The sequence below is a fragment of the Limulus polyphemus genome, unplaced genomic scaffold (genome assembly GCF_000517525.1).
Source record: "Limulus polyphemus unplaced genomic scaffold, Limulus_polyphemus-2.1.2 Scaffold9355, whole genome shotgun sequence".
NCBI lineage: Eukaryota > Metazoa > Arthropoda > Merostomata > Xiphosura > Limulidae > Limulus > Limulus polyphemus.
In genome coordinates, this window is record NW_013674965.1 from 1 (window position 1) to 11,226 (window position 11,226).

Below are 11,226 nucleotides of genomic sequence, written 5' to 3' on the forward strand. Positions count from 1 at the left end.
AATGTCAACACTACATGATATATATATATATATAGATAAAGTCAACACTAAATGATATTATATATATATATAACGCCCACATGGGTGAAGGAAACCACAAGTTTCTGAGCACCTCGGGTTGTCTTTCTTTGAGACGTGAAATATATTAAGCCTAAATTTCTACCACAAATTTTAATTTCGAACGTCCATAAATGACAATCATTAAAGTTCATAATAAGCGTTTGCTGCTTTCTGAGTGGAAAGTTTAAACAACTGGCCATCTGCAGTTTGCCCAACGCCGGAATTGAACCCCGTATTTTAGTGTTCCAAATCCTTAAACCTACCGCTGACCCACCCTAAAACACGTGATAAGTTCAAATATATTTAAGTTGACTGCTGTGTGGAGCTAGTTACACGAAAATTAAATTCTACGTTATTATTTCCAAAAAATGTGGTTCCAAACTTTCGCCTCCCCCCCCCAGTGGCACAGCGGCACGTCTGCGGACTCATAACGCTAGAATCCGGGTTTCGATACCCGCGGTGGGCAGAGCACAGATAGCCCATTGTGTTGCTTTGTGCTTAACTACAAACGAACAAACAAAATCTACGTTTTAGAAAGTTTGGATTTGATTGAAATCATGCACAAAGCTACACAATGGGCTATCTGTGCTCTGCCTACCACGGGTATCGAAACCCGGATTCTAGCGTTGTAAGTCCGCAGACTTACCGTTGCGCCACTGGGGGTGGGTGGGATTGAAATGAACGACACAGTTTCTATAATATACGCGTTAGTTTTTCCCGTTTTTAGAATTAGAATTATATAACAATTTGTCTTTATGTAGTCTCTGTTCCAAATATCGTAAACGATTTAAAAAAAACAATCTGAAGCGTGTAAAAATTCTTTGAAATTAGTCTCAAGTTATTTTTACGTCACCAAAAAATTGAAATCTCAAAGCACAAGGACCCCCCACCTAGCGAGAAGCATTTTCCTATGTTTAATACACCATTTTTTTTTCCCGCAAGTATACGTTTTCTCTATAATCTCACACTAGAAGTAGAGACGTCGGACACGAGCTACTGCACGTGATGTTACTATCCCAAAAAAAAAGAAGGAATTAGGTTGAGAATGAGAGCGAAAATCGATTCGATATAGTAACCTAAAGCTTATAATGACATTGGATTCAACGAAGCGAATCAATGTGAAAACTTTGGATAATCTTTTATATTTATAGCTTCCTGACGAAGGTACGTAGCTATCTCAGACACCCGTTTTCTTTTGGGTGGGGTCATCTAGAAATAAAGTTTCCTGTCATTACCTTTACGGGATAGGAATGATCTGATTTACATTACAACAAAACGGTCTATTTATTTCACATACGTGCAAGTAGCTATAAATACTGAGATGAGCGAGGTTTGGAATCCATAGACCGAACTGTTTTTTTTTCTGAACACCCAGCTTCTTCTGCGATGTTTGTTAAGGTAATGTCTCGTAGAATAGTACTAGAAGTGGGGATTTTTAATATCTAGTATAAAGGTGAAGATTGAGACTGTGTTTTAAACTCAAAGAACGCGTTTTTTGCGAAAGAACGCGTTTTTTTTTTTTTGCGTTACTATTAATTACTAACTTCGAAATTGTAAGCAAATAAATATTTGAAAGCATTAATTGGCTCACGCACCTGGTGGAGTCTTTTTGTTTTAAGAATATTTAACGTAATAAAAATCACACAAACTCCACACATTTTTTGTTTCTTATTGCTCTTAACTTTGTTTAACGCAAACTGGAGTTTATTGTGAGACATTTCTATAAGCAGAAATAAAATCACGATCTATAACTATAAAACTTTATTAGCTCAATATTGAGCTAACAAAGTTACATTCTGGAGATATAGGTCGTGATTTTATTTATTTTTGTTGTTTTTCCATTTTCCTTCTAACTTGTTTATTTCAAAACTATCTCTTGCATGTTTCGCAAGATACTCCTGAAGAGTCCTATCGTTTAATACCAAAAGTTGTCAGTGATGAAAATTGTAATATTTTTGGAAACGTTAATTATCCAATTATGATATTTTAAAAGCTGTGGTTTTAAAGACCGAAAGTAACAGACATAAAATTTGTGATAAATATCACGTAAAGTTATTCTCTTTGTCATCCCCCAGGTCATTGTTATTTGTGCAGCTCTAGGGCTAACATCCGCTGGTGGATATGGCGGCGGAGTAGGCCAAAGCACCAGCCATCGTCAGCAGGATGTAAGTTACGAACGACGAGTTTTTACACAGCTGTAACCTAAGTTTTTCAACAATATTAATAAAGTAGAATGTATTGTTTATTGTTATAGCCATTTTTTCTTTTCACTAGAAGTATTTTAAGGGGGAAATCTCCCGAAAACTATCGGTGTTAGTGATTTTACAGAGTATCGTTCGAAGCTATCTTTTAAATTTGTATTGTGGCAGAGCTTTGGATTTCAGAGCCAGGTTGTAACCCGTACGATATCCTAAAATATTACTCACGCTTTGAGATGTGTGTGTGCGTTATAAGAGTGACAGTCCATCCCTTAGCATGGGTGGTAGGGTGCTGCTGTTTTCCCTTTGGTTAGTACAAATTAGGGACGGCGGCAGGTAGCTTCAGTGGCATTGCCATAAAATACAAACACCAATATTTTACTAACTCACGAGAATGTTGTAAGCCAATCAGATAAGTTCCTTTATTTCCCCAACTCCAGGAATATTCAAAAACAACTTATTAAGATACTTTATACCACAAATTTCTGGAACGTTTAGAACCAATATGATTATTTAATTACTTAATTAAGGAAGCGCGTTATGCTAATATAATAATAATAATAGGTAGGCAAACAACGATTTATGAGTAAGAGTTGTATTCTGTCTTCTTCGGGATTATTTAGCTTGTTTGGTTTAGTTTGTTTGTTTGTAATCAAGGACAAAGCTACACAATGGGCTATCTGTGCTCTGCCCACCACGGGTATCGAAACCCGGTTTCTAGCGTTATAAGTCCGCAGACATGCCGCTGTGCCACTGGGGGGGGGGGCGTTTGGTTTAGAGCAAAATCCCTTTGGGCTATTTGCTGTGTCCACCTTGAGGAATCGAATTTTAGCATTCTCAGTTTGTAAACTTACCACTGTCCATCCAGGGAATGGTATCATTTAGAACGAATATGATAAGCTCCATTATTTCCCCAAAAATTGAGAATAAATATATTAATCTTATTTATTTCCCTGACTCGTGAGAACGTTATGAACCATTGTTTATGTATTTCCCTGACTCGTGAGAACGTTATGAACCATTGTTTATTTATTTCCCTCAATCGTGAAAACGTTATAAACCATTGTTTATGTATTTCCCTGACTCGTGAGAACGTTATGAACCATTGTTTATGTATTTCCCTGACTCGTGAGAACGTTATGAACCATTGTTCATGTATTTCCCTGACTTGTGAGAACGTTATGAACCATTGTTTATGTATTTCCCTGACTCGTGAGAACGTTATGAACCATTGTTTATTTATTTCCCTCAATCGTGAAAACGTTATAAACCATAGTTTATGTATTTCCCTGACTCGTGAGAACGTTATGAACCATTGTTTATTTATTTCCCTCAATCGTGAAAACGTTATGAACCAAATTACTGAACTCTTATATTTCCCAACGTGCTGGAACATCAAACCCAGTATGGTAAGTCCCTGTAATTCGCCAACTTGCAGGAATATTTAGGACTAGTCTGCTAAGTTATATTTTCTTCAGCTCATGAGTTATCTTTATTTTCCTAAACCCGTAGAAACATCCATTTTATTTTATCCCTCCTTCGAACCTGATGAACGGTTGTGGTGTTTTTCACACGTATCTATTTGACAGTGTTTCAGGTTTTTATCTGAAGATTGACCAAAACTTGGTAGCAAGTCTGTAAGTTCCTAAGGAACCAATCAAGTAAGACTTTGATAATGATGTCAGTGCAACTGATAAGAAGTGACAGCGTTTAACATTAAGATCAGAAAGAGCGCTGCTACTTTTCTATTGGTTATGCTGATCAGAAATCCTTCAAATTGGGTCAGAGGCTGGGAGGGGGTCGTTTTGAAATTTCTTCTATTTCTTCTAATGCCTGTTAATCGCTCTGTAACACACTCGACTTAAATCCATGTCATTTTATAATTTGTTTACATTATCATGTCAGAAGAATAGCAATGGTTAGATTTATTAAAACTGATTATATGCTCCCTTAGGGATACGGCAACTATAACTTTGGATATAATATTGCCGACCCTTACGGCGCTACCAATCACAGGACAGAATCGGGTGATGGTTACGGAAAAACGGTGGGGTCCTACGGTCTATCAGACATCGACGGTCGAGTCCGGGTGGTTGATTACGTTGCTGATGGCCATGGTTTCCGAGCTAATATTCGTACCAACGAACCCGGAACGTCGAATCAAGATGCGGCTGACGCTTATTATAACGGACCAGACGGATCAGGATACGGCGGATCCCTAGCTATCGTTCACGCACCGGCTAGTGGATATGGACACTAACGAATATATCACATACCACGTGATAGAATCTGCGTGACTCCTAACGTACATCCAGAAACTACGTAGATCGGTTTACAGTTGGAATACTGGATGTTAAATACTAGTTTACCAGCGTTTTTACACAAAAGTCTCCTATATATTATGATTTAATTCTGTTTATTTTTCATATGTATCAAGTTTACTATTTCTGACGTTGTAATATTTATTTCTTAATTACCAATAAGTATAACACCTCATCGCCATCTAGTGCGATAAATAATCTCTAATATTAAACATGAGGGTTGACAATATTACACAGTTAAAAATAATAAAAGAAACTGTCTTAGAAAGGTTTATAAATAAAACCTTTGCTTCTACAATACAGTTCTTCATAGCTGGTTCCTAAGTGAATTTTACACGATTGTCTTAAGACTATTTTTCTTAATGTTGTGTATATCCTAAAGGAGCGATTATTCAATTTTAGTTTGTAAATAAATTTTTGAGTCCAGAAATTTGGGTATGATGATTGAAATTTTCTTTTAACAAAAAAAAAATAATGATGATAAAATAAAAATAACTTTTTTTTGTTAGAATAATTGTTTGATATCACCCCTGCGGGAAAAAAAGAACTAACTACTGTTGCTAAATAGTATTGCTATAACCTACTGTGTTAAAGTTATATAATTAAATAAAATAAAATGTACGGACGTTTCTAAGCCTTGTTCAAACGTTCATTTGGTGGGAGCTTTCAACTCCTAGGCTGCAGTATTTATGAAGTACAATTTCGTAAGTTTAAAAATTTTTTCTAAATATTAATAATGTAGTCATCTTCAATGAAATAAAAGTAATATGAAACTATGGTTGTTGTTAATCACAAAGTTCACGAACTATCAGTGCTCTGTCCACCATGGCTGTCGAAAGCCGATATTTAGCTTCCTAAGCCTACTGAATGTATTCAAATACATTCTGCAGTAAAACGTAATCGACAAAAAGAGAGATCAGTCACCCGAACGATAAAACAAGGCTGGTTTTTAGTAGCTGTTTGATTAGACAGAGTAAATAACGTAACTGGATCTCGAACGTGGCTTGTTCTACTTTATATATCATCTACGTAATGATGCAACACGTTACTGTTAGGCCTGTCTGTAGGTCGTTTTGTTGGAGTGTTTCATTATGTAGTTTGGTGAAAAGAAAAAAAAGAGGTCAGACTAGAGATAAAATATTAAGTTCAGTTTCATACAGGTAGAACCATGAAGTCACAAGAAATTTAGAGTTTTTTTTACCGTTTTATGGATAATAAACTAAGTTTGTAGTTGTTTATAAAATAATTGCACGTGTACCGTTTAATAAGGTGTTGGAATGTAAGAAACGAGCAACAGTGAAAACAAAATAACGATAAAGAAAGACAGTAAACTTTACACATTGTTTATCAGCTTTGAGTTCTTCTTAAGCACAAAGTGACATAGCCGACTTTCTTTTCTTTGCCCACCGCGAGTATCGGAACCCGAATTTTAACGTTAAATGTCCTCAGACCTTTCGCTGAGCCACAGAGGAGGCACAGTATTAAAACAAACTGTCAAATTTAACATCTAGTTAATATATCACTTGTTTGTTTTAAGCGTAACGTTACATAATAGGTTATCGGCGCTGTGGCCATCACGGATATTGAACCTCGAATTTTAACCAGCAGGGAGGGATTCGTTACTTTATGAAATTAAAAGTACTGTTTTCTGATACCTGGATGTAACAAATAAGTTATGACACTAACATGATATTTTTTATTTGTAACTTTGAATAATCATATCATTTTTGTATAAATCACTATGTGGGTTATAGAGTATATATCAGCAGGGAATTTGAATTTCTAAAGTTTTATAGTATCGAAACAAAAAAAAAAACAGCAATGAAAATTGAAATAAGTACATTTTGTAAACAACCATTTATAGATATAAATAAATCGTTTACAGGTGTTGGCCTAACACAGCCAAAGCATAGTTGAAATTTTATTATGTATTCTTCTTGTTGGAAATGGGTTGGTTAAGACTGATGCATTTAAATATATTTCCAGTGTTTTCTGCTGTCTTTTAAATCCTGCTAGCTTGAAAGGTTAATTTTTATATCCGAATCATTGTGGTACATTAACGGAGGCTGTTTTTAAATTCTTTAAAAATCTACAAAACTAGAGAAACAAAAGTAACGAGAGGATTGTTTCTTGGGGAACACGAAGAGTATAAGCAGCAAAGGGAAGTTATGGCAAAGTATTATTAAAATAAAGGCTCATATTTGGAGCCTAACTGATATTTCAAAGATTGAATTATTGCAATGGCAAATATAATAAAAATATTGCTTGGTCACTTGGTCAATACAAGGTGGTCACTAAAGGGTGAAGCCCTAAGCAGCTGCTCGTTTTTCGTTAAAAGTCCAGCACTGATCTTTCAGTGTTAACGTGTACGTAAAGTAAGATTGTAACCAAATTTACTGATATTCTGATGCAATACAAGAACTGGAAGAAAGTTAGGTTGAGCTTGTCTTCTGTGACACTAATACAGGGAATGACGTAACTCAATTTGAAATAAAACGTTAAAAGTAAAGAGATTAAAACTAAGCCTACTTCTAAACAGAGGTGATTGCATCACCACGAAACAACGAAAAAACACAACACGTTTATATTAATTACTGTTGACTAGGGCGGGGACAAGCGGTGGTCCCTTGAAGTATCATATGTTACAGAAAGAAAGGATTTGCGCATATATATATAAAGGCTTCCAAGATTTTACTTACCGTTACACTCAGACGTCTGGGGAAATCAACCTTGCACACTCTTCCTCTTCAATATCCACTGCAGCAGCCATGTTTAGGGTAAGTTGTCAAAATTTAAGAAGGAAAGAAATGATAGTTTGAGAATAAGTTGAAATAATACATAATAAACTGATGTATATATATATATATTAACTTGAAAAACCTGCGTAAAATTGGAATAAACATAGTCAAAGCTGAAAATAAACCAGAAACAAATATTTATGTAAAAAACCTACGTCACGACAAAAATATTTACATAATTTTAAAGTTATTATTAGCTTGTTTGCTATATTGTTTTGTATAATTAAAATTTATAATTGTTTTCATTATTTATAGGTGGCGATAATTTAAGTTCCCACCGCTGATTCTTTGAAACAAATGAGAAATTTTTATTTTTCTTGCGAAAGTTATTAAACAAAAATATATATGCACTTATATTATTTCATAAAACAGCAATTAATTTTTTCAGCCCCATTTTTAAGTATTATTATCTTCCATATAAGAAATATATTTCAATAGATTTTTATTAACAATTGTCTTTATTATTTATAGGTGACGCTAATTTTTACTGTGATCGCTAGTTCTTTGGCTGGCAACCTTATTTTACCTGTTCCTGTTTCAACTTATGGGAAAAATCTGGTATGTTATGTTTCGTATAATTAGGAGAGTTCCACTATCTGTAAGGGATTACGATGCATAAGATGCTTATTCTCATAAAAGAATATATATCTTGTATAGGTGATCTACAATTCAGTCCAACAATTTTTACTACCTCTTTCTTTTAATTAGGACCTATAAAATAAAACTAATTTTTTATTAAGAAATTTATATGTTATTAAGTTTGTTGACATGCTATTAAAACGATAAAAACCACTGCAGTTTCTACAAAAGTTTGTTTTTGATAATTTCCAAATTTTAGCTAAGCTGCAACCATCGTTACTTCAGTCCATCTGTGTATCTATTTTCTCATTAGTGAAACAAAATTTACTGTTTAAGAAGAACAATACGCTATGTATTCTGGGTAAAATATTCAAGTTTAAAAAAAATTAAATGATTATTGCAGGATATCAACATCCCAACTCCTTACGACACTGGTTACCAGACTGTTGGCGAAGATGGAACGACCCAGACCCGCCAGGAAACTGGAGACGGGGCAGGCAGAGTTCAAGGGTCATATGGCTACACTGACCCTTTAGGCATCAGTCGTCAGGTGAACTATTTGGCTGATGAAGGAGGCTTCCGTGCCTGGATTCAGACGAACGAACCTGGAACCGACAACCAGAACCCAGCTGATGTGGAGATCGTTGCCCAAGAAGCTCCTGCAGGAGTACAGCCGACCCTTACCAAGACTTTGATCCCTGCTGCTCGCAGGTTGATTGCTCGTCCTGTTCTCAATAAGAGAGTAGCTCCAACCCTGTTAGGTCGCCCAAGACTGGGAGTGGTCAGTCCTAGAATTGTTAAGACGGCCCCTAGCATTCTTCAGTCTGCACCTCTTGGCCTGAGAGCTCCTGGTGTTGTACAAGCTGCACCTCTTGGCCTGAGAGCTCCTGGTGTTGTCCAAGCTTCATCTCTTGGCCTAAGAGCTCCTGGTATTGTCCAAGGTTCCTCTCTTGGCCTAAGAGCTCCTGGTGTTGTCCAAGCTTCATCTCTTGGCCTGAGAGCTCCTGGTGTTGTCCAAGCTTCATCTCTTGGCCTGAAAGCTCCTGGTATTGTCCAAGGTTCTTCTCTTGGCCTAAGAGCTCCTGGTGTTGTCCAGGCTTCATCTCTTGGTCTGGGAGCTCCTGGTGTTGTCCGAGCTTCAACTCTTGGCCTGAAAGCTCCTGGTATTGTCCAAGGTTCCTCTCTTGGCCTAAGAGCTCCTGGTGTTGTCCAAGGTTCCTCTCTTGGCCTGAGAGCTCCTGGAATTCTTCAGCTTTCTTCTCTTGGTTTGGGAGCTCCTGCCATTGTCCAAGGTTCCTCTCTTGGCCTGAGAGCTCCCGGTATTGTCCAAGGTTCCCCTCTTGGCCTTAGAGCTCCCGGTATTGTCCAAGGTTCCCCTCTTGGCCTGAGAGCTCCTGGCATTCTTCAGTCTTCCTCCCTTGGCCTGGCAGCGTCCAAAATCAACAAGCTAGACCTTCCCTCCACTACTTTGTGGAAAAACGAGTAAGCTGTGGTTATTGTTTGCTATACATTATTTTAAAATCTTACTTTTGTTACATGACTGATAATTCTAAGCTTTCCTTCCTTGTCTTATTTTTTTAGTATTACTGGTTTAGCTCAAAACGCAGAATTACTCCTGTTATTCCTTTCTCTAAACACTGTGTATAAAAAATGTACCACGAAAATAAAAAAATATATTTATTACGTTGTCATTTTTTGTTTTGAATTTAAGTGTAGTAAAAAACGGAGAATTTTGAACTTAAGCACATTAGATCGATGGCTCAAACTCATTGGTTGTATAGAAGTGGAAATAATAACCTCGTGGACCTAAAATAATCAGGACGCTTTCTTACGTTAAAAGTCTCAGAAATAATATATTTTAAATATTAACTCTAGTGTTCACCCTTTTTTTTTTCGTGTACAGTATTGTATGTTGATCTGGAATTTCATTATTTTCAAAACCAAGATTAGGAAGCACTTATATTGTACTGAACTGTAACAGCATGGGGGGGGGATCCAAATCATTGTATTACCAAGAGCTGGGATATGAATATTCAAGAAAAATATTGATGAACAGTCAAAAGATGAACTTTCACAGCGTATGTTTAAACACGCAGAATTAGGAGGTATCTCTTCTGAAAAAGACTGACTACTAGGAGTCTTCACAATGGTTGACTTTAAGTGTAGACTTTTACACATTATATTATTACTTTCTTTTTTTTCCCCATTAAATTACTAGTTTGGACTATCTGCGCTTTACTCAAGAAGGAATCGAACTCCAAATCTTACCATTATAATACCTCAAGCTTACTGCTGATCCACTGGGAATCAGATTATCTGTTAATAATAATGATTAAAAAATAGATCAATAAATGACGAACTATTACTTAAATTCAGATGTCTAAGTGCATACTAAGGACTAGAAATCATTCTTGAACTAAATATATCCATAAACTCCAGATACATTAAACTGTTATCGTCCATGACGTTTCGACTTACACCTTGTATAAGTCTGAGCCTTCATAAAAGGCGTAAATTGAAACGTCAGGTATGTTAAAAGTTTTATTTATTTGAAGATTGTGGTCGTATTTATTTTAATAAAGAATGAACTGTTTATTTTTAAATATCTGTTGCTTAATAACATGTTAGCATATGTATATCATCCGTCATTATTTATCACATCCCAAGAAGTCCTACCTATCCATTAATGCAGCGGTCCATTATTGATATCATCTTATGGCCAAAGGGAGGGCGTAACCATCTGATGATCCGTCAGCCTGAGAATTGCATGGAAATGACGATTTAAAAAATATACTTTCCTTTATGTTTACAACATTATTTGCTTATCATTAGAGGCAGATAACAACTTGAGTACAAAATTAGAAAGGCAACCCCCGACCCACAATGTTTTGACTTTAGCAGTGATCAAATTAAAATATACACCAGAAATTTCTCACCCTCAAAACTGTTGATATAGGAATAAAGATCCTCTTTTATCTTAATTTATTGCCGACCTTTGACCGTTTTTGTTTCTTCAAAATTCCAGTGTGCCACCAATATAATAAAAGGGGTTAACTTTATGTATGATTTTGACCTTTGAAAACTATCATCAAATGTTGAGAGTTTGGTTCTTTGGGGAAAGTACTGTCTTTGTAGACATTTTCATCATAATAAGATTAAAATGGTCTCTTCATCGGACAAGGGTTAAGATACCCAATATGAACCTAAGTAATATGAACAATAAAAATTCTCTAATTGCATTGGAAAGACCACTAGCAAGAAGGAAATTAA

At 35.9% G+C, this 11,226-nt stretch overlaps 1 protein-coding gene across 1 annotated transcript; it reads left to right on the plus strand.

Annotated features, from left to right (window-relative positions):
* Positions 1–2,135: 2,135 nt before the first annotated feature.
* LOC106475882 lies at positions 2,136–9,442 on the plus strand (the record flags this gene model as incomplete). Its single annotated transcript, XM_022379897.1, has 3 exons — positions 2,136–2,225; positions 4,213–4,375; positions 8,532–9,442. Coding segments are annotated over 3 exons (1,164 nt in total), but the record flags the coding sequence as incomplete, so codon positions are not given.
* Between the last annotated feature and the right edge of the window lie 1,784 nt (positions 9,443–11,226).